General features: G+C 52.7%; 1 protein-coding gene across 1 annotated transcript in view; it reads right to left on the bottom strand.

Annotated features, from left to right (window-relative positions):
* Window positions 1-23,740, bottom strand: part of slc7a7 (solute carrier family 7 member 7) — a 68,905-nt gene that overhangs the window by 41,514 nt on the left and 3,651 nt on the right. The window contains exons 2-5 of the mRNA XM_072501604.1: window positions 17,007-17,151; window positions 16,113-16,236; window positions 14,892-14,995; window positions 9,090-9,186 (exon numbers count right to left, since the gene is read on the bottom strand). Of these exons, the coding sequence (XP_072357705.1) occupies window positions 9,090-9,186; window positions 14,892-14,995; window positions 16,113-16,236; window positions 17,007-17,151 (470 nt within the window). The remainder of the gene's footprint in view (window positions 1-9,089; window positions 9,187-14,891; window positions 14,996-16,112; window positions 16,237-17,006; window positions 17,152-23,740) is intronic.

Below are 23,740 nucleotides of genomic sequence, written 5' to 3'. Positions count from 1 at the left end.
TACAGCACAGGGTTAGATACAGAGTAAAGCTCCCTCTACACTGTCCCCATCAAACACTCCCAGGACAGGTACAGCACGGGGTTAGATGCAGAGTAAAGCTCCCTCTACACTATCCCCATCAAACACTCCCAGGAAAGGTACAGGACGGGGTTAGATACAGAGTAAAGCTCCCCCTACACTGTCCCCATCAAACACTCCCAGGACAGGTACAGCACGGGGTTAGATACAGAGTAAAGCTCCCTCTACACTGTCCCCATCAAACACTCCCAGGACAGGTACAGCACGGGGTTAGATACAGAGTAAAGCTCCCTCTACACTGTCCCCATCAAACACTCCCAGGACTGGTACAGCACGGGGTTAGATACAGAGTAAAGCTCACTCTACACTGTCCCCATCAAACACTCCCAGGACAGGTACAGCACGGGGTTAGATACAGAGTAAAGCTCCCTCTACACTGTCCCCATCAAACACTCCCAGGACAGGTACAGCACGGGGTTAGATACAGAGTAAAGCTCCCTCTACACTGTCCCCACCAAACACTCCCAGGACAGGTACAGCACGGGGTTAGATATAGAGTAAAGCTCCCTCTACACTGTCCCCATCAAACACTCCCAGGACAGGTACAGCACGGGGTTAGATACAGAGTAAAGCTCCCTCGACACTGTCCCCATCAAACACTCCCAGGACAGGTACAGCACGGGGTTAGATACAGAGTAAAGCTCCCTCTACACTGTCCCCATCAAACACTCCCAGGACAGGTACAGCACGGGGTTAGATACAGAGTAAAGCTCCCTCTACACTGTCCCCATCAAACACCCCCAGGACAGGTACAGCACGGGGTTAGATACAGAGTAAAGCTCCCTCTACACTGTCCCCATCAAACACTCCCAGGACAGGTACAGCACGGGGTTAGATGCAGAGTAAAGCTCCCTCTACACTGTCCCCATCAAACACTCCCAGGACAGGTACAGCACGTGGTTAGATACAGAGTAAAGCTCCCTCTACACTGTCCCCATCAAACACTCCCAGGAAAGGTACAGCATGGGGTTAGGTACAGAGTAAAACTCCCTCTACACTGTCCCCATCAAACACTCCCAGGACAGGTACAGTACGGGGTTAGATACAGGGTAAAGCTCCCTCCACACTGTCCCCATCAAACACTCCCAGGACAGGTACAGCACGGTGTTAGATACAGAGTAAAGCTCCCACTACACTATCCCCATCAAACACTCCCAGGACAGGTACAGCACGGGGGTAGATACAGAGTAAAGCTCCCACTACACTGTCCCCATCAAACACTCCCAGGACAGGTACAGCACAGGGTTAGATACAGAGTAAAGCTCCCTCTACACTGTCCCCATCAAACACTCCCAGGACAGATACAGCACGGGGTTAGATACAGAGTAAAGCTCCCTCTACACTGTCCCCATGAAACACTCTCAGAACAGGTACAGCACGGGGGTAGATACAGAGTAAAGCTCCCACTACACTGTCCCCATCAAACACTCCCAGGACAGGTACAGCATGGGGTTAGATACAGAGTAAAGCTCCCTCTACACTGTCCCCATCAAACACTTCCAGGTCAGATACAGCACAGGGTTCGATACAGAGTAAAGCTCCCTCTACACTGTCCCCATCAAACGCTCCCAGGACAGGTACAGCACGGGGTTAGATACAGAGTAAAACTCCCTCTACACTGCCCCATCAAACACTCCCAGGACAGGTACAGCACGGGGTTAGAAGCAGAATAAAACTCCCTCTACACTGTCCCCATCAAACACTCCCAGGACAGGTACAGCACGGGGTTAGATACAGAGTAAAGCTCCCTCTACACTGTCCCCATCAAACACTCCCAGGACAGGTACAGCACGGGGTTAGATACAGAGTAAAGCTCCCTCTACACTGTCCCCATCAAACACCCCCAGGACAGGTACAGCACGGGGTTACATACAGAGTAAAGCTCCCCCTACACTGTCCCCATCAAACACTCCCAGGACAGGTACAGCACGGGGTTAGATACAGAGTAAAGCTCCCTCTACACTGTCCCCATCAAACACTCCCAGGACAGGTACAGCACGGGGATAGATACAGAGTAAAGCTCCCACTACACTGTCCCCATCAAACACTCCCACGACAGGTACAGCACGGGGTTAGATACAGAGTAAAGCTCCCTCTACACTGTCCCCATCAAACACTCCCAGGACAGGTACAGCACGGGGTTAGATACAGAGTAAAGCTCCCTCTACACTGTCCCCACCAAACACTCCCAGGACAGGTACAGCACGGGGTTAGATATAGAGTAAAGCTCCCTCTACACTGTCCCCATCAAACACTCCCAGGACAGGTACAGCACGGGGTTAGATACAGAGTAAAGCTCCCTCTACACTGTCCCCATCAAACACTCCCAGGACAGGTACAGCACGGGGTTAGATACAGAGTAAAGCTCCCTCTACACTGTCCCCATCAAACACTCCCAGGACAGGTACAGCACGGGGTTAGATACAGAGTAAAGCTCCCTCTACACTGTCCCCATCAAACACCCCCAGGACAGGTACAGCACGGGGTTAGATACAGAGTAAAACTCCCTCTACACTGCCCCATCAAACACTCCCAGGACAGGTACAGCACAGGGTTAGAAGCAGAATAAAGCTCCCTCTACACTGTCCCCATCAAACACTCCCAGGACAGGTACAGCACGGGGTTAGATACAGAGTAAAGCTCCCTCTACACTGTCCCCATCAAACACTCCCAGGACAGGTACAGCACGGGGTTACATACAGAGTAAAGCTCCCCCTACACTGTCCCCATCAAACACTCCCAGGACAGGTACAGCACGGGGTTAGATACAGAGTAAAGCTCCCTCTACACTGTCCCCATCAAACAGTCCCAGGACAGGTACAGCACGGGGTTAGATACAGAGTAAAGCTCCCTCTACACTGTCCCCACCAAACACTCCCAGGACATGTACAGCACGGGGTTAGATATAGAGTAAAGCTCCCTCTACACTGTCCCCATCAAACACTCCCAGGACAGGTACAGCACGGGGTTAGATACAGAGTAAAGTTCCCTCTACACTGTCCCCATCAAACACTCCCAGGACAGGTACAGCACGGGGATAGATACAGAGTAAAGCTCCCACTACACTGTCCCCATCAAACACTCCCAGGACAGGTACAGCACGGGGTTAGATACAGAGTAAAGCTCCCTCTACACTGTCCCCATCAAACACTCCCAGGACAGGTACAGCACGGGGTTAGATACAGAGTAAAGCTCCCTCTACACTGTCCCCACCAAACACTCCCAGGACAGGTACAGCACGGGGTTAGATACAGAGTAAAGCTCCCTCTACACTGTCCCCATCAAACACTCCCAGGACAGGTACAGCACGGGGTTAGATACAGAGTAAAGCTCCCTCTACACTGTCCCCATCAAACACCCCCAGGACAGGTACAGCACGGGGTTACATACAGAGTAAAGCTCCCCCTACACTGTCCCCATCAAACACTCCCAGGACAGGTACAGCACGGGGTTAGATACAGAGTAAAGCTCCCTCTACACTGTCCCCATCAAACACTCCCAGGACAGGTACAGCACGGGGATAGATACAGAGTAAAGCTCCCACTACACTGTCCCCATCAAACACTCCCACGACAGGTACAGCACGGGGTTAGATACAGAGTAAAGCTCCCTCTACACTGTCCCCATCAAACACTCCCAGGACAGGTACAGCACGGGGTTAGATACAGAGTAAAGCTCCCTCTACACTGTCCCCACCAAACACTCCCAGGACAGGTACAGCACGGGGTTAGATATAGAGTAAAGCTCCCTCTACACTGTCCCCATCAAACACTCCCAGGACAGGTACAGCACGGGGTTAGATACAGAGTAAAGCTCCCTCTACACTGTCCCCATCAAACACTCCCAGGACAGGTACAGCACGGGGTTAGATACAGAGTAAAGCTCCCTCTACACTGTCCCCATCAAACACTCCCAGGACAGGTACAGCACGGGGTTAGATACAGAGTAAAGCTCCCTCTACACTGTCCCCATCAAACACCCCCAGGACAGGTACAGCACGGGGTTAGATACAGAGTAAAACTCCCTCTACACTGCCCCATCAAACACTCCCAGGACAGGTACAGCACAGGGTTAGAAGCAGAATAAAGCTCCCACTACACTGTCCCCATCAAACACTCCCAGGACAGGTACAGCACGGGGTTAGATACAGAGTAAAGCTCCCTCTACACTGTCCCCATCAAACACTCCCAGGACAGGTACAGCACGGGGTTACATACAGAGTAAAGCTCCCCCTACACTGTCCCCATCAAACACTCCCAGGACAGGTACAGCACGGGGTTAGATACAGAGTAAAGCTCCCTCTACACTGTCCCCATCAAACAGTTCCAGGACAGGTACAGCACGGGGTTAGATACAGAGTAAAGCTCCCTCTACACTGTCCCCACCAAACACTCCCAGGACATGTACAGCACGGGGTTAGATATAGAGTAAAGCTCCCTCTACACTGTCCCCATCAAACACTCCCAGGACAGGTACAGCACGGGGTTAGATACAGAGTAAAGTTCCCTCTACACTGTCCCCATCAAACACTCCCAGGACAGGTACAGCACGGGGATAGATACAGAGTAAAGCTCCCACTACACTGTCCCCATCAAACACTCCCAGGACAGGTACAGCACGGGGTTAGATACAGAGTAAAGCTCCCTCTACACTGTCCCCATCAAACACTCCCAGGACAGGTACAGCACGGGGTTAGATACAGAGTAAAGCTCCCTCTACACTGTCCCCACCAAACACTCCCAGGACAGGTACAGCACGGGGTTAGATACAGAGTAAAGCTCCCTCTACACTGTCCCCATCAAACACTCTCAGGACAGGTACAGCACGGGGTTAGATACAGAGTAAAGCTCCCTCCACACTGTCCCCATCAAACACTCTCAGGACAGGTACAGCACGGGGTTAGATACAGAGTAAAGCTCCCTCTACACTGTCCCCATCAAACACTCTCAGGACAGGTACAGCACGGGGTTAGATACAGAGTAAAGCTACCTCTACACTGTCCCCATCAAACACTCCCAGGACAGGTACAGCACGGGGTTAGATACAGAGTAAAGCTCCCTCTACACTGTCCCCATCAAACACTCTCAGGACAGGTACAGCACGGGGTTAGATACAGAGTAAAGCTCCCTCTACACTGTCCCCATCAAACACTCCCAGGACAGGTACAGCACGGGGTTAGATACAGAGTAAAGCTCCCTCTACACTGTCCCTATCAAACACTCCCAGGACAGGTACAGCACGGGGTGAGATACAGAGTAAAGCTCCCTCTACACTGTCCCCATCAAACACTCCCAGGACAGGTACAGCACGGGGTTAGATACAGAGTAAAGCTCCCTCTACACTGTCCCCATCAAACACTCCCAGGACAGGTACAGCACGGGGTTAGATACAGAGTAAAACTCCCTCTACACTGTCCCCATCAAACACTCCCAGGACAGGTACAGCACGGGGTGAGATACAGAGTAAAGCTCCCTCTACACTGTCCCCATCAAACACTCCCAGGACAGGTACAGCACAGGGTTAGATACAGAGTAAAGCTCCCTCGACACTGTCCCCATCAAACACTCCCAGGACAGGTACAGCACAGGGTTAGATACAGAGTAAAGCTCCCTCGACACTGTCCCCATCAAACACTCCCAGGACAGGTACAGCACGAGGTTCGATACAGAGTAAAGCTCCCTCGACACTGTCCCCATCAAACACACCCAGGACAGGTACAGCACGAGGTTAGATACAGAGTAAAGCTCCCTCTACACTGTCCCCATCAAACACTCCCAGGACAGGTACAGCACGGGGGTAGATACAGAGTAAAGCTCCCTCTACACTGTCCCCATCAAACACTCCCAGGACAGGTACAGCACGGGGTTAGATACAGAGTAAAGCTCCCTCGACACTGTCCCCATCAAACACTCCCAGGACAGGTACAGCACGGGGTGAGATACAGAGTAAAGCTCCCTCTACACTGTCCCCATCAAACACTCCCAGGACAGGTACAGCACGGGGTTAGATACAGAGTAAAACTCCCTCTACACTGTCCCCATCAAACACTCCCAGGACAGGTACAGCACGAGGTTAGATACAGAGTAAAACTCCCTCTACACTGTCCCCATCAAACACTCGCAGGACAGGTACAGCACGGGGTGAGATACAGAGTAAAGCTCCCTCTACACTGTCCCCATCAAACACTCCCAGGACAGGTACAGCACGGGCTTAGATACAGAGTAAAGCTCCCTCTACACTGACCCATCAAACACTCCCAGGACAGGTACAGCACGGGGTTAGATGCAGAGTAAAGCTCCCTCTACACTGTCCCCATCAAACACTCCCAGGACAGGTACAGCACGGGGTTAGATGCAGAGTAAAGCTCCCTCTACACTGTCCCCATCAAACACTCCCAGGACAGGTACAGCACGGGGTGAGATACAGAGTAAAGCTCCCTCTACACTGTCCCCATCAAACACTCCCAGGACAGGTACAGCACGGGGTTAGATACAGAGTAAAGCTCCCTCTACACTGTCCCCATCAAACACTCCCAGGACTGGTACAGCACGGGGATAGATACAGAGTAAAGCTCCCACTACACTGTCCCCATCAAACACTCCCAGGACAGGTACAGCACGGGGTTAGATACAGAGTAAAGCTCCCTCTACACTGTCCCCATCAAACACTCCCAGGACAGGTACAGCACGGGGTTAGATACAGAGTAAAGCTCCCTCTACACTGTCCCCACCAAACACTCCCAGGACAGGTACAGCACGGGGTTAGATACAGAGTAAAGCTCCCTCTACACTGTCCCCATCAAACACTCTCAGGACAGGTACAGCACGGGGTTAGATACAGAGTAAAGCTCCCTCTACACTGTCCCCATCAAACACTCTCAGGACAGGTACAGCACGGGGTTAGATACAGAGTAAAGCTCCCTCTACACTGTCCCCATCAAACACTCTCAGGACAGGTACAGCACGGGGTTAGATACAGAGGAAAGCTACCTCTACACTGTCCCCATCAAACACTCCCAGGACAGGTACAGCACGGGGTTAGGTACAGAGTAAAGCTCCCTCTACACTGTCCCCATCAAACACTCCCAGGACAGGTACAGCACGGGGTTAGATACAGAGTAAAACTCCCTCTACACTGTCCCCATCAAACACTCCCAGGACAGGTACAGCACGGGGTGAGATACAGAGTAAAGCTCCCTCTACACTGTCCCCATCAAACACTCCCAGGACAGGTACAGCACAGGGTTAGATACAGAGTAAAGCTCCCTCGACACTGTCCCCATCAAACACTCCCAGGACAGGTACAGCACAGGGTTAGATACAGAGTAAAGCTCCCTCTACACTGTCCCCATCAAACGCTCCCAGGACAGGTACAGCACGGGGTTAGATACAGAGTAAAGCTCCCTCTACACTGTCCCCATCAAACACTCCCAGGACAGGTACAGCACGGGGTTAGATACAGAGTAAAGCTCCCTCTACACTTTCCCCATCAACACTCCCAGGACAGGTACAGCACAGGGTTAGATACAGAGTAAAGCTCCCTCTACACTGTCCCCATCAAACACTCCCAGGACAGGTACAGCACGGGGTTAGATACAGAGTAAAGCTCCCTCTACACTGTCCCCATCAAACGCTCCCAGGACAGGTACAGCACGGGGTTAGATACAGAGTAAAACTCCCTCTACACTGACCCATCAAACACTCCCAGGACAGATACAGCACGGGGTTAGATACAGAGTAAAGCTCCCTCTACACAGTCCCCATCAAACACTCCCAGGACAGGTACAACACGGAGTTAGATACAGAGTAAAGCTCCCTCTACACTGTCCCCATCAAACACTCCCAGGACACGTATAGCACGGTGTTAGATACAGAGTAAAGCTCCCTCTACACTGTCCACATCAAACAGTCCCAGGACAGGTACAGCACGGGGTTAGATACAGAGTAAAGCTCCCTCTACACTGTCCCCATCAAACGCTCCCAGGACAGGTACAGCACGGGGTTAGATACAGAGTAAAACTCCCTCTACACTGACCCATCAAACACTCCCAGGACAGATACAGCACGGGGTTAGATACAGAGTAAAGCTCCCTCTACACAGTCCCCATCAAACACTCCCAGGACAGGTACAACACGGAGTTAGATACAGAGTAAAGCTCCCACTACACTGACCCATCAAACACACCCAGGACAGGTACTGCACGGGGTTAGATACAGAGTAAAGCTCCCTCTACAGTGTCCCCATCAAACACTCCCAGGACAGGTACAGCACGTGGTTAGATACAGAGTAAAGCTCCCTCTACACTGTCCCCATCAAACACTCCCAGGACAGGTACAGCACGGGGTTAGATACAGAGTAAAGCTCCCTCTGCACTGTCCTCATCAAACACCCCCAGGACAGGTACAGCACGGGGTTAGGTACAGAGTAAAGCTCCCTCTACACTGTCCCCATCAAACACACCCAGGACAGGTACTGCACGGGGTTAGATACAGAGTAAAGCTCCCTCTACAGTGTCCCCATCAAACACTCCCAGGACAGGTACAGCACGGGGTTAGATACAGAGTAAAGCTCCCTCTACACTGTCCCCATCAATCACACCCAGGACAGGTACAGCATGGGGTTAGATACAGAGTAAAGCTCCCTCTACACTGTCCCCATCAAACACTCCCAGGACAGGTACAGCACGGGGTTAGATACAGAGTAAAGCTCCCTCTACACTGTCCCCATCAAACACTCCCAGGACAGGTACAGCACGGGGTTAGATACAGAGTAAAGCTCCCTCTACACTGTCCCCATCAAACACACCCAGGACAGGCACAGCACGGGGTTAGATACAGAGTAAAGCTCATTCCGCAGTGTCCTGGAGGGAGGGAGATATTAGTCCTGGAAAGGTTTGGACAAGTGTCGACGTGTCTCCCGACGACCAGAACGGGCTTCCCAAGCTGATCTTTGACCTCTGCCGTCAAAAGGAACCCGACCGTCCGCGGCGATCGCCAGGACGAGTTACTCACGTTGAAGAGGAGGGCTGGCACCGGCGTAAACCTCTCGATGTGGATCATGCTGAGCGCGTCCGGCAGGTGACCTTCCCGCGACCCCACGAAAAACAGCCTGTGGGACAGACGGACGCAGAAGGATTAGCAGCAGGGAGTGTGGATTGTGAGTTGGAGCGCCGGGCAGGTATGAAGACCCCCCCCGTCCCCCCCATGCCGACGCGCTAAGCCCCGCCTCCCCGTTTCCGCCTGACCTCCGACACCCGCAGAGCTGAGCAGAGACGGGTTCGAGTTTGGTCGTCCCGGACGTCGACCCGAATCCGACACGGACAGGCGCGCGCCGACGCAGGACATGTCCGCAATTTCGCCGGCAGAGCCGCGTGGAGTGTGAGCGTGACACTGCGCCGGGTCGGGGCCGCCATTTTATTCTGTGCGGGCTGAAGACGGAGGGTCCGATCGCTGTGGTGATGAGCATCACTGTAAATACGCAAGGGGTTAATGCAAATACACTAAGACTAAATAAACACTAGAGGGAGCACCAGAGCCACCATGACACACAGACAGTCAACCAATAGGTCAGTAAGATAGGACACGATCAATGGGCAATCAAACCCAGAGGTGACACTACCACAAGGGGGCAGCACGGTAGCATAGTGGTTCGCACAATTGCTTCACAGCTCCAGGGTCCCAGGTTCGATTCCCGGCTTGGGTCACTGTCTGTGCGGAGTCTGCACGTTCTCCCCGTGTGTGCGTGGGTTTCCTCCGGGTGCTCTGGTTTCCTCCCACAGTCCAAAGATGTGCAGGTTAGATGGATTGGCCATGTTAAATTGCCCTTAGTGTCCAAAAATTGGCCTTAGGGTTGGTTGAATGGGGTTACTGGGTCATGGGGATTGGGTGGTGTGGGCCTCGGTAGGGTGCTCTTTCCCAGAGCCGGTGCAGACTCGATGGGCCGAATGGCCTCCTTCTGCACTGTAAATTCTATATAAAAGGACAGGGTACACATGCTCTGTCTCTTTCCCCAGGCGACAGTCAGTGAGAAGGACAGGGGCAGATCGGAAGCATCACACCCACCGCGTGGCTTAGAGCAGACTGGTTAGTTAGACTGAGTTACTACAGCAAGATTAGCAGGAGAGTCGAACTCAAGTAGGAGAATTGTTAACTGTTCAATAAATGTGTTCAACCTATCTCCAAGTCTGAACCTTCCTTTGTCAGACCACACATCAAGGGAGCAGCTTATGCTACATGAAGAAGCATAACACAACTGTCGCCACGTGGACCAGGCGCCCCACTCGTCGCGTAACAGTCGTGTCCGCGTTGACCACCCTCAACTACGGCCGTCGACCGATCCGATTTCGATCCTGATTCCCATTCCAAAACGGGCAACAAGCCTGCACCTGCCCCCCACGCCAGCCAAGACCCAAGACGCTCCGTGAGGAAAAAAACCAAATGGGAGGCCCGTTGCGGGATTGTCCCCAAGGCCCAGCTCCGTTGAACATCTGAAACGCGCCCTCAAGCGAAGGGGAGCCGTGGGCCCTCACTACAGCCAATGGAAATGGGCGTCACTCCGCACTCGGGAGAGCGGTCGTGACCCCCCCCCCCCTCAGAGGTCAGGGGGCGTTTCCCCGTTACCACCTCGGAACGTGAACTTCCCACGCGGTGCAGGGCGGGGCTCTCAGTCGACAAACCTCCGACCTGACGGCAGGTGTCGGCGGAGGAGCGCCGTGGGGGAGTGGAGCGATTACTGAATGAGAATTAAGCCTGTGTTAGTTTGGTACCGTGTGGTCACTTTGGGGCTTTGGATAGAAGGTAAATGGGCCGTTGGCCTTCAGGGCGAGAGGATTTGAGTGCAGGAATTGGGATGCTTGACTGCAATTGTATCGGGCTTTGGTGAGGCCACCCCGGGAGTATTGTGTGCAGTTTTGTGGTCCTTGGGCGGGATTCTCCCCTACCGGGCGGGGTGCGCGGTCACGCTGCCCGGAATCCTCCGCACCTTCAGGGGCAAGGCCGGCGGCGGAGTGGTTTGCGTCGCGCCGGCCAGCGCGGAAGGGGCCTTGCGCCACGCCAACCGGCGCCGAAGGGCATCTGCCGGCCGGCAAGTTGGCGCATGCGCGGGGGGGGGCTTCACCTCCGCGCCGGCCATCGCGGACCTTTACACCAGCCGACGCGGAGGAATAGAGTGCCCCCATGGCACAGGCCCGCCCGCGGATCGGTGGGCCCCGATCGCGGGCCAGGCCACCGTGGGAGCACCTCCCGGGGCCAGGTCCTGCCGCCACCCCCCCCCCCGCCCCCCGGGGACCCCGGAGGCCGCCCGCACAGCCGGGTCCCGCCGGTAAGTGCCTAGTCTAATTTACGCCGGCAGGACTGGCCGAAAACGGGTGGCCACTCAGCCCGTCGCGGGACGGAGAATCGCCGGGGGGGGGCGGCACGATCCCCGCCAAATCCCCGGCGCCGGAGAGTTCGGCAGCCGGCGGGGGCGGGATTCACGCCGCCACCCCCCCTGGAGATTCTCCGACCTGGCGGGGTGTCGGAGAATCCCGCCCCTTATCTGAGGAAGGATGGTCTATGGGGGGAGTGCAGCGAAGGTTTACCCGACTGATTCCAGGGATGGCGGGACTGACGTACGAGGAGAGACTAAGTAGGTTTGGATTATATTCATTGGAGATCAGAGAAGTGAGACGGGATTTGACCGGTGACCTCAGGGTCATTGCCGAGGGTGTCTGGATTACTAGTCGAGTGACAATACTGTTAAGAACAAAGAACAAAGAAAAGTACAGCACAGGAACAGGCCCTTCGGCCCTCCAAGCCCGTGCCGACCATGCTGCCCGACTAAACTACAATCTTCGACACATCCTGGGTCCATATCCCTCTATTCCCATCCTATTCATGTATTTGTCAAGATGCCCCTTAAACGTCACTATCGTCCCTGCTTCCACCACCTCCTCCGGCAGCGAGTTCCAGGCACCCACTATCCTCTGTGTAAAAAACTTGCCTCGTACATCTCCTCTAAACCTTGCCCCTCGCACCTTAAACCTCTGCCCCCTAGTAATTGACCCCTCTACCCTGGGGAAAAGCCTCTGACTATCCACTCTGTCTATGCCCCTCATAATTTTGTAGACCTCTATCAGGTCGCCCCTCAACCTCCGTCGTTCCAATGAGAACAAACCGAGTTTATTCAACCGCTCCTCATAGCTAATGCCCTCCATACCAGGCAACATCCTGGTAAATCTCTTCTGCACCCTCTCTAAAGCCTCCACATCCTTCTGGTAGTGTGGCGACCAGAATTGAACACTATACTCGAAGTGTGGCCTAACTAAGATTTTATACAGCTGCAACATGACTTTCCAATTCTTATACTCAATGCCCCGGCCAATGAAGGCAAGCATGCCGTATGCCTTCTTGGCTACCTTCTCCACCTGTGTTGCCCCTTTCAGTGACCTGTGGACCTGTACACCTAAATCTCTCTGACTTTCAATACTCTTGAGGGTTCTACCATTCACTGTATATTCCCTACCTGCATTCGACCTTCCAAAATGCATTACCTCACATTTGTCCGGATTCAACTCCATCTGCCATCTCTCCGCCCAAGTCTCCAAACAATCTAAATCCTGCTGTATCCTCTGACAGTCCTCATCGCTATCAGCAATTCCACCAACCTTTATGTCATCTGCAAACTTACTAATCAGACCACCACTGCATCACTGCCTTTCTCAGCAGCAAGTGGTAATAGACCATCAGATGTTGACAAAGGGGCAGAAGTAGGCCACACGCCCCGTCGAGTCTGCTCCGCCAATCAATGAGAGCACGGCTGGTGTGATACTTTAATCACAGAATCACAGACTAATACAGGTGGCCCTTTCGGCCCATGGAGTCGGCCCCAACACCTGAGCCAGTGGGCCAATGGATGGCGGATGGAGTTTAATTTGGATAAATGTGAGGCGATGCATTTTGGTAGGTCAAATCAGGGCGGGGCCTACTCAGTTAATGGTAGGGCGTTGGGGAGAGTTACAGAAGAAAGAGATCTTGGGGTACAGGTTCATGGCCCCTTGAAGGTGGAGTCACAGGTGGGCAGGGTGCTGAAGAAGGCTTTCAGCTAGGCTTCATTGGTCAGAACATTGAATTCAGGTGTTGCTGAAGTTGTACAAGACATTGGGAAGACACATGGAATACTGTGTTCAGCTCTGGTCGTCGTATTATAGAAAGGATAGGATCAAACCGTGATGTGGAGATGCCGGCGTTGGACTGAGGTGGGCACAGTAAGAAGTCTTACAACACCAGGTTAAAGTCCAACGGGTTTGTTTCGAATCACTAGCTTTCGGAGCGCTGCTCCTTCCTCAGGTGAATGAAGAGGTATGTTCCAGAAACACATATATAGACAAATTCAAAGATGCAAGACGATACTTTGAATGCGAGCATTCACAGGTAATTAAGTCTTTACAGGTCCAGACGGTGCAACTGCAGAGAGGGATAATTATCATAGATTATCATAGAATTTACAGTGCAGAAGGAGGCCATTCGGCCCATCAAGTCTGCACCGGCTCTTGGAAAGAGCACCCTACCCAAGGTCAACACCTCCACCCTATCCCCATAACCCAGTAACCCCACCCAACACTCAGGGCAATTTTGGACACTAAGGGCAATTTATCATGGCCAATCCACCTACCCTTCACATCTTTGGACTGTGGGAGGAAACCGGAGCACCCGGAGGAAACCCACGCAGACACGGGGAGGATGTGCAGACTCCGCACAGACAGTGACCCAGCGGGGAATCGAACCTGGGACCCTGGAGCTGTGAAGCAATTGTGCCCGTGCTGCCATTATCACAGGTTAAAAGAGGTGTGAATTGTCTCAAGCCAGGACAGTTGGTGGGATTTTGCAAGCCCAGGCCAGATGGTGGGGGGGTGAATGTAATGCAACATGAATCCAAGGTCCCGGTTGAGGGCGTACTGATGTGCGTACTTACAGCCAAGTTCCGCACACGTGAGTACGGCCTCAACGGGATTCGCGCCTCCCTGCCGGGCAGGGTCGGAGAATCCTGGCCCTTATGTCCCAGTGAGGTCGTCTCCCATTCTACGAAATTCCAATGAGCACTTGGTCAACCTCCTCAACCTCTCCTCGTAAGAAAGTCCCTCCTTATCCGCGATCAACCGCGCAAACCTCCTCCGGACTGCCTCCAATGTCGGGAGAGCTTCCCTTCGATAAAACTGTTCCCCGCATTCCTGGTCAGCTGTAACTCACTGCCTCTCAACCTGGGGGACATTGTGATGATGAAAGATTTGTGGGCAGCCCAAGTGGTTAGCACTGTGGCTTCACAGCGCCAGGGTCCCAGGTTCGATTCCCCGCTGGGTCACTGTCTGTGCGGAGTCTGCACGTTCTCCCCGTGTCTGTGTGGGTCTCCTCCGGGTGCTCCCGGTTTCCTCCCACAGTCCAAAGAGGTGCAGGTTAGGTGGATTGGCCGTGATAAATTGCCCCTTAAGTGTCCAGAAAATGGTTAGGAGGGGTTATTGGGTTACGGGGATAGGGTGGGAGTGAGGGCTTAAATGGGTCGGTGCAGACTCAATGGGCCGAATGGCCTCCTTCTGCACTGTATGTTCTATGTTCTGTTTCAGGAAATTGGACGCTCAACGGAGATAACTCTGGGATTGGAGGGGTGGGGGGTGTGGTCCGGAGCAGGGGGAGGGGGAGCGGGCGAATGGGACCGTTCCAACCGAAGGCCCTCCCTCCGCGCCCTCATGCCCTCTCTCTGGTTCCCAGTGCGCTTTGCCCCCCGAGGAGGCTGATGAGGGTTCGGGAAGACCCCGGGGGGGCGCGGGGGAAGGTGCTGACCTGGAGGCAGCGAGGATGGAAGCGTTCAGTCCTCCGAAGCAGGAGAGGGCGACGGCCACCATGATCGTCCAGTTGAAGATGCCAAAGACCTGGTCAGCGAAGGTCTGCCAAAAGAAAACAACAGAAAGAGAGGGAGAGGTTAAGAAGGCGGAGGGGAGGGGAGTGCGGTGATATGCATCACTGTAAATACACAAGGGGTTAATGCAAACACAAACCCAGAGGTGACACTACCACAAGGGGGCGTTACACATGAACAAGCATAACACAACAGAGGGAGCTCGGGGGGTGGGAAAGGATGGAGGGCTGGGGGGGTGGGGTAAGAGGGTGCACGTAGGGAGGGGCAATGGGACAACACAGGCAACGATACAGGCCCTCCAGTCCCGTCGAAGACTCAGAGTGCGGAGGGGAAGGATATGCAGTGGCTCTCTCTAACCTCTCTCCCCTCCTTATCTCTGATAGCTGTGCGACCTCCGAGATCTCTGCACCTCCTTCGATTCCGGCCTTGTGAGCAACTCCAACCCCCCCACACCCCCCCCCTCCCGACCACACCCCCCCCCCCACCCTGTCACTGACATCTGTGACATCCGCTGTCGAGGGTGGGGGCCCTCAGCTCTGTAATTCCCCTAAAACCTCGCTGCCCCTCTCTCACTCTCTCTCTGCCTCTGCCTCTCCCTCTGCCTCTCCCCTCCCCCTCCCCCTCCCCCTCTCCCTCTCCCTCTCTTTCTCTCCCTCTCTCCCTCTCTCTCTCTCTCTCCCCCTCTCTCTCTCTCTCTCTCTCTCTCCCCACCTACAGGGGGCCAGCATGGCGCTGGAGGGGTTCACGCCACTCCAGCCTCCCTTCCCGGCGCCAACTGGGCGAATGCGCGGCGGACTTCCTCAACCCCCCACCCTCCCCGACAGGCCGCCCCTTGACCCTTCGTGCAGAGTTCCTGCCGGCAGCGACAAGTCGCTCGGCCCATCTGCACCTCGGAGAATCGCGCCCTATATCTTCCCTCAGACAAGGTGACCAAAACTGTTCGCAGTATTCCCCAGGTGTGGATGTCAATGCAAATGTGGGCCTTGCCGTCGAGAGCAACCACTACGACAGAATAAAGAAATAAATAAATATTAATTCAGAGGCAGCTTTTGGATAGGTCGGCCATTTTGAATTTGTCTTTGAGCGGTGGGGCAGGATGGGAGGGGTGAAAGGTCATCGAATTGGGGCCTAGCGCACGGACTTACCACTGCCACAGCGTCACTGCTCAGAATCTCATGGAAGTCCAGGACTGTGTAATAGGCCACGTTGGTCAAGATGTAGATGATGGTGACAATGGGCATCGAGATGCCAATCGCCATTGGCAGGTTCCTGCAAAGAAAGAGGATGTTTAATGGGTAGGATACAGAGTAAAGCTCCCTCTACACTGTCCCCATCAAACACTCCCAGGACAGGTACAGCACGGGGTTAGATACAGAGTAAAGCTCCCTCGACACTGTCCCCCATCAAACACTCCCAGGACAAGTACAGCACGGGGTTAGATACAGAGTAAAGCTCCCTCGACACTGTCCCCCATCAACCACTCCCAGGACAAGTACAGCACGGGGTTAGATGCAGAGTAAAGCTCCCCCTACACTGTCCCCATCAAACACTCCCAGGACTGGTACAATACGGGGTTAGATACAGAGTAAAGCTCCATCTACACTGTCCCCATCAATCACTCCCAGGACTGGTACAATACGGGGTTAGATACAGAGTAAAGCTCCCTCTACATTGTCTCCATCAACCACTCCCAGGACAGGTACAGCACGGGGTTAGATACAGAGTAAAGCTCCCTCTACACTCTCCCCATCAAACACTCCCAGGACAGGTACAGCACGGGGTTAGATACAGAGTAAAGCACCCTCTACACTGTCCCCATCAAACACTCCCAGGACAGGTACAGCACGGGGTTAGATACAGAGTAAAGCTCCCTCTACACTGTCCCCATCAAACACTCCCAGGACAGGTACAGCACGAGGTTAGATACAGAGTAAAGCTCCCTCTACACTCTCCCCATCAAACACTCCCAGGACAGGGACAGCACGGGATTAGATACATAGTTGGCTTCGACCCCTGACCTCACCGCCCGTGGCCCTCACCTGGTGGGGTTCTTGATCTCTTCGGTGACGAAGTTGAGGGTGTCCCACCCTGAGTAGGAGAAGAGCGCGGAGTACAGTGCCAGAGCAATATCGCCTGCCCTCCACGAGGAACCCGCAAAGGAATTATCAAAGTTCTGCGTCTTTCCTGGAGTGGGGGGGCAATTGACATGAAGTTAGTGACCCCTCGCCTCTTGCCCGCCTCACATGTCTGGGCGCAGTGGGGTGAGGGGGGGGGGGGGTGGTAAAGAGAGAGAGATCTCCGGAGAGACAGACAGTAGCCACTCCTGGTACCATGTCGTGTTATTCACCCTGGGGTAACTGAGGCTGCAACGGGATGCAGTTAGACTGTAAAGCAGACACCAAACGTACGATTTATTGAACTTCTGTAACAAGGCACACAGCTCGCTGTGAGTTTGACACTCTACTAATCTAAGTGTGCTAACTATAACTAACTAGACCAGACTAGCCCTGAGCCACGTATAGAAGGTGCTAACTAATATATATATACACCCTGACTGTCACTACAGTTGTCGCCAGTGGAAAATGGCTGAGTGCTGGTGCCTCGTGTGTTTTATAGCGGGAGACCCCCCTCTAGCATTCTGTCTAGTGATTGGTTGTGTTCTGTCCTGTGTGTTGATTGGCTGTACTGGGTGTCTATCACTGCCTATCTTTACCACATGATGTGCATATTATGACAGAGAGATTGAGCCAGGGGAGAGAGGGACGGCGAGAGAGAGAGAGAGTGAGAGATGGGGAGGAGGAGCAGTCTCTGTCAGGGAGAGAACCTGAGAACATCTAAGACCCTCAGAAGGTAAGAAGGTAAGTAAGTGATTTTTACTCATATTTACTTTTATACCTTTTTCAAATTGTGTGTGTCGGGGGGAAACGGAAGTGACATCACAGAAAAGCTGTGACCTGAGTGGCTGGTTGGGAATCTACACTAAATTAAAAAAATTAAGCATTGGTAACTAATTAAACATAATTACTTAATTATAATGTAGAGGGGTATCTAAGCCAGAGATCGGAGAGTACTATATTTAGCTTTCGCATTGAGATTAGAAATCTAGTGCTAGGAAACAGATTGTTAACAGTAACTTTAAAAAAAAATGTTTTTAAAAAAAACTTTTAATTGTAATTTACTAATTAATTGACGCAATGTTACTTAGAGGGGTGCAGTGCTCTGACTGTGAGATGTGGCAGGTCCGGGAGGCTTCCAGCGTCCCGGATGGCTTCATCTGCAGAAAGTGCACCCAACTGGAGCTCCTCACAGACCGCATGGTTCGGTTCGAGCAGCAATTGGATGCACTTAGGAGCATGCAGGTGGCGGAAAGCGTCATAGATCGCAGTTATATAAATGTGGTCACACCCAAGGTGCAGGCAGAGAAATGGGTGACCACCAGAAAGGGCAGGCAGTCAGAGCAGGAATCCCCTGTGGTTGTCCCCCTCTCGAACAGGTATACCCCTTTGGATACTGTCGGGGGGATAGCCTATCAGGGGTAAACAGCAGCAGCCAGAGCAGTGGCACCACGGCTGGCTCTGATGTTCAGAAGGGAGGGTCAAAGCGCAGAAGAGCAATAGTAATAGGTGACTCTATAGTCAGGGGCACAGATAGGCGCTTCTGTGGACGTGAAAGAGACTCCAGGATGTTATGTTGCCTCCCTGGTGCCAGGGTCCAGGATGTCTCCGAACGGGTAGAGGGCATCCTGAAGGGGGAGGGCAAACGGGCAGAGGTCGTTGTACATATTGGTACTAACGACATAGGCAGGAAGGGGCATGAGGTCCTGCAGCAGGAGTTCAGGGAGCTAGGCAGAAAGTTAAAAGACAGGACCTCTAGGGTTGTAATCTCGGGATTACTCCCTGTGCCACGTGCCAGTGAGGCTAGAAATAGGAAGATAGAGCAGCTAAACACGTGGCTAAACAGCTGGTGTAGGAGGGAAGGTTTCCGTTATCTGGACCACTGGGAACTCTTCCGGGGCAGGTGTGACCTATATAAGAAGGACGGGTTGCATCTAAACTGGAGAGGCATAAATATCCTGGCCGCGAGGTTTGCTAGTGTCACACGGGAGGGTTTAAACTAGTATGGCAGGGGGGTGGGCACGGGAGCAATAGGTCAGAAGGTGAGAGCATTGAGGGAGAACTAGGGAATAGGGACAGTGGGGCTCTGAGGCAGAGCAGACAGGGAGAAGTTGCTGAACACAGCGGGTCTGGTGGCCTGAAGTGCATATGTTTTAATGCAAGAAGTGTTACGGGTAAGGCAGATGAACTTAGAGCTTGGATTAGTACTTGGAACTATGATGTTGTTGCCATTACAGAGACCTGGTTAAGGGAAGGGCAGGATTGGCAGCTAAATGTTCCAGGATTTAGATGTTTCAGGCGGGATAGAAGGGAATGTAAAAGGGGTGGCGGAGTTGCGCTACTGGTTAGGGAGAATATCACAGCTGTACTACGGGAGGACACCTCAGAGGGCAGTGAGGCTATATGGGTAGAGATCAGGAATAAGAAGGGTGCAGTCACAATGTTGGGGGTTTACTACAGGCCTCCCAACAGCAAGTGGGAGATGGAGGAGCAGATAGGTAGACAGATTTTGGAAAAGAGTAAAAATAACAGGGTTGTGGTGATGATAGACTTCAACTTCCCCAATATTGACTGGGACTTACTTAGTGCCAGGGACTTACTTAGTGCCAGGGGCTTAGACGGGGCAGAGTTTGTAAGGAGCATCCAGGAGGGCTTCTTAAAACAATATGTAGACAGTCCAACTAGGGAAGGGGCGGTACTGGACCTGGTATTGGGGAATGAGCCTGGCCAGGTGGTAGAAGTTTCAGGAGGGGAGCATTTCGGGAACAGTGACCACAATTCTGTAAGTTTTAAAGTGCTGGTGGACAAGGATAAGAGTGGTCCTAGGATGAATGTGCTAAATTGGGGGAAGGCTAATTATAACAATATTAGGCGGGAACTGAAGAACATAGATTGGGGGCGGATGTTTGAGGGCAAATCAACATCTGACATGTGGGAGGCTTTCAAGTGTCAGTTGAAAGGAATTCAGGACCGGCATGTTCCTGTGAGGAAGAAGTATAAATACGGCAATTTTCGGGAACCTTGGATAACGAGAGATATTGTAGGCCTCGTCAAAAAGAAAAAGGAGGCATTTGTCAGGGCTAAAAGGCTGTGTGGAATATAAGGAAAGTAGGAAGGAACTTAAGCAAGGAGTCAGGAGGGCTAGAAGGGGGTCACGAAAAGTCATTGGCAAATAGGGTTAAGGAAAATCCCAAGGCTTTTTACACGTACATAAAAAGCAAGAGGGTAGCCAGGGAAAGGGTTGGCCCACTGAAGGATAGGCAAGGGAATCTATGTGTGGAGCCAGAGGAAATGGGCGAGGTACTAAATGAATACTTTGCATCAGTATTCACCAAAGAGAAGGAATTGGTAGATGTTGAGTCTGGAGAAGGGGGTGTAGATAGCCTGGGTCACATTGAGATCCAAAAAGACGAGGTGTTGGGTGTCTTAAAAAATATTAAGGTAGATAAGTCCCCAGGGCCTGATGGGATCTACCCCAGAATACTGAAGGAGGCTGGAGAGGAAATTGCTGAGGCCTTGACAGAAATCTTTGGATCCTCAGTGTCTTCAGGTGATGTCCCGGAGGACTGGAGAATAGCCAATGTTGTTCCTCTGTTTAAGAAGGATAGCAAGGATAATCCAGGGAACTACAGGCCGGTGAGCCTTACTTCAGTGGTAGGGAAATTACTGGAGAGAATTCTTCAAGACAGGATCTACTCCCATTTGGAAGCAAATGGACGTATTAGTGAGAGGCAGCATGGTTTTGTGAAGGGGAGGTCGTGTCTCACTAACTTGATAGAGTTATTCGAGGAGGTCACAAAGATGATTGATGCAGGTAGGGCAGTGGATGTTGTCCATATGGACTTCAGTAAGGCCTTTGACAAGGTCCCTCAAGGTAGACTAGTACAAAAGGTGAAGTCACACGGGATCAGGGGTGAGCTGGCAAGGTGGATACAGAACTGGCTAGATCATAGAAGGCAGAGAGTAGCAATGGAAGGATGCTTTTCTAATTGGAGGGCTGTGACCAGTGGTGTTCCACAGGGATCAGTGCTGGGACCTTTGCTGTTTGTAGTATATATAAATGATTTGGAGGAAAATGTAACTGGTCTGATTAGTAAGTTTGCAGACGACACAAAGGTTGGTGGAATTGCGGATAGCGATGAGGACTGTCAGAGGATACAGCAGGATTTAGATTGTTTGGAGACTTGGGCGGTGAGATGGCAGATGGAGTTTAATCCGGACAAATGTGAGGCAATGCATTTTGGAAGGTCTAATACAGGTAGGGAATATACAGTGAATGGTAGAACCCTCAAGAGTATTGAAAGTCAGAGAGATCTAGGAGTACAGGTCCACAGGTCACTGAAAGGGGCACCACAGGTGGAGAAGGTAGTCAAGAAGGCATACGGCATGCTTGCCTTCATTGGCCGGGGCATTGAGTATAAGAATTGGCAAGTCATGTTGCAGCTGTATAGAACCTTATTTAGGCCACACTTGGAGTATAGTGTTCAATTCTGGTCGCCACACTACCAGAAGGATGTGGAGGCTTTAGAGAGGGTGCAGAAGAGATTTACCAGAATGTTGCCTGGTATGGAGGGCATTAGCTATGAGGAGCGGTTGAATAAACTCGGTTTGTTCTCACTGGAATGAAGGAGGTTGAGGAGCGACCTGATAGAGGTCTACAAAATTATGAGGGGCATAGACAGAGTGGATAGTCAGAGGCTTTTCCCCAGGGTAGAGGGGTCAATTACTAGGGGGAATAGGTTTAAGGTGAGAGGGCAAGGTTTAGAGGAGATGTACGAGGCAAGTTTTTTACGCAGAGGGTAGTGGGTGCCTGGAACTCGCTGCCGGAGGAGATGGTGGAAGCAGGGACGATAGTGACGTTTAAGGGGCATCTTGACAAATACATGAATAGGATGGGAAATAGAGGGATACGGACCCAGGATGTGTAGAAGATTGTAGTTTAGTCGGGCAGCATGGTCGGCACGGGCTTGGAGGGCCGGAGGGCCTGTTCCTGTGCTGGACTTTTCTTTGTTCTTTGTTCTAGATACGGAGAAGGAGCGATGGTGGGGAGAGACATAGAAAGAGTGCCGGTGGAAGGGGGGAAATGGGAGGGAGGGGGAGTGAAGGTCAAGAGAGGAGCAAAGGGAGTCGGAGAGGGGACAGAAAGGGAGGGGGAAAGAGTGAGGGAAAGAGGGGGAAGAGAGAGAGGGGAAAGAGAGGGAGAGGGGGAAAGAGAGGGAGGGGAGAGTGGGAACAAGGGGGAGAGGGAAAGAGAGGGAGAGGGAGAAAGAGAGGGAGAGGGAGAAAGAGAAAGGGGGAAAGAGAGAGAAAGAGAAGGGAAAAGAGAAAGAGAGGGAGAAAGAGAGCGAGAAGGAGGAAGAGAGAAAGAGAGAGAGGGGGAGAAAGAGAGAGAGAGGAGAAAGAAGGGGAGAGGGGGAAAGAGAGAGAGAGGGAGAAAGAGAGGGAGAGGGAGAAAGAGAGAGGGAGAAAGAGAGGGAGAAAGAGAGAGAGAGAGGGAAAGAGTGAGGGAGAGGGGGAGAGAGAGAGGGGGTAAAAGCGGGAGAGGGAAAGAGAGGGAGAGGGAGAAAGAGAGGGAGAGGGAGAAAGAGAGAGAGTGGGAAAGAGAGGGAGAGGGAGAGAGTGAGAGTGAGCGAGAAAGAGAGGGAGAGGGAGAGAGAGAGAGAGAGAAAGAGAGGGAGAGGGAGAGGGAGAGAGAGAGGGGGAAAGAGAGGGAGAGGGAGGAAGAGAGGGAGAGGAGGGAAAGAGAGGGAGAGAGTGAAAGAGAGAGAGAGAGAGAGAAAGAGGGGGGGAAGAGAGAGAGGGGGAGAAAGAGGGAGAGGGAGATGGGAAGAGAGATAGAGAGAGAAAGTGAGGGGGAGAGACAGAGGGAGAGGGAGATGGGGAAGGAGGGTACAGGGGGGGTTGGAGAGACTGGATTGCATTTGTTTATTGTCACGTGTACCGAGGTACAGTGAAAAGTATTTTTCTGCGAGCAGCTCAACAGATCATTAAGTACATGGGAAGAAAAGGGAATAAAAGAAAATAGATAATAGGGCAACACAACATATACAATGTAACTACATAAGCACTGGCATCGGGTGAAGCATACAGGGTGTCGTGTTAATGAGGTCAGTCCATAAGAGGGTCGTTTAGGAGTCTGGTGACAGTGGGGAAGAAGCTGTTTTTGAGTCTGTTCGTGCGTGTTCTCAGACTTCTGTATCTCCTGCCCGATGGAAGAAGTTGGAAGAGTGAGTAAGCCGGGTGGGAGGGATCTTTGATTATGCTGCCCGCTTTCCCCAGGCAGCGGGAGGTGTAGACAGAGTCAATGGATGGGAGGCAGGTTCGTGTGATGGACTGGGCGGTGTTCACGACTCTCTGAAGCTTCTTGCGGCCCTGGGCCGAGCAGTTGGTGTACCAGGCTGATAGCACGGAAGATAGAGAGAAAGATACAGGGAACGGGAGAGAGGGAGAGAGAGAGAGAGAGAGAGAGACGGGTGCAGGGAGACGGAGGGAAAGGAGAGAGATTGGGAAAGAGGGGAATGAGGGAGATATGGAGCGAGACATGGAGAGAGTGAGATAGGGGGGCAAGATTCTCCAACCCACCGCCGGGTGGGACAATCGGCAGGGGGCGGCGTGAATCCCCCCCCCCCCGGCGATTCTCCGGCCCGCAATGGACCGAG

The sequence above is a fragment of the Scyliorhinus torazame genome, chromosome 5, assembly GCF_047496885.1.
Source record: "Scyliorhinus torazame isolate Kashiwa2021f chromosome 5, sScyTor2.1, whole genome shotgun sequence".
In the NCBI taxonomy this organism is placed as follows: Eukaryota; Metazoa; Chordata; class Chondrichthyes; order Carcharhiniformes; family Scyliorhinidae; genus Scyliorhinus; species Scyliorhinus torazame.
Note: the sequence above shows the minus strand (reverse complement) of the source record. Positions and strands in the feature narration are given on the sequence as shown.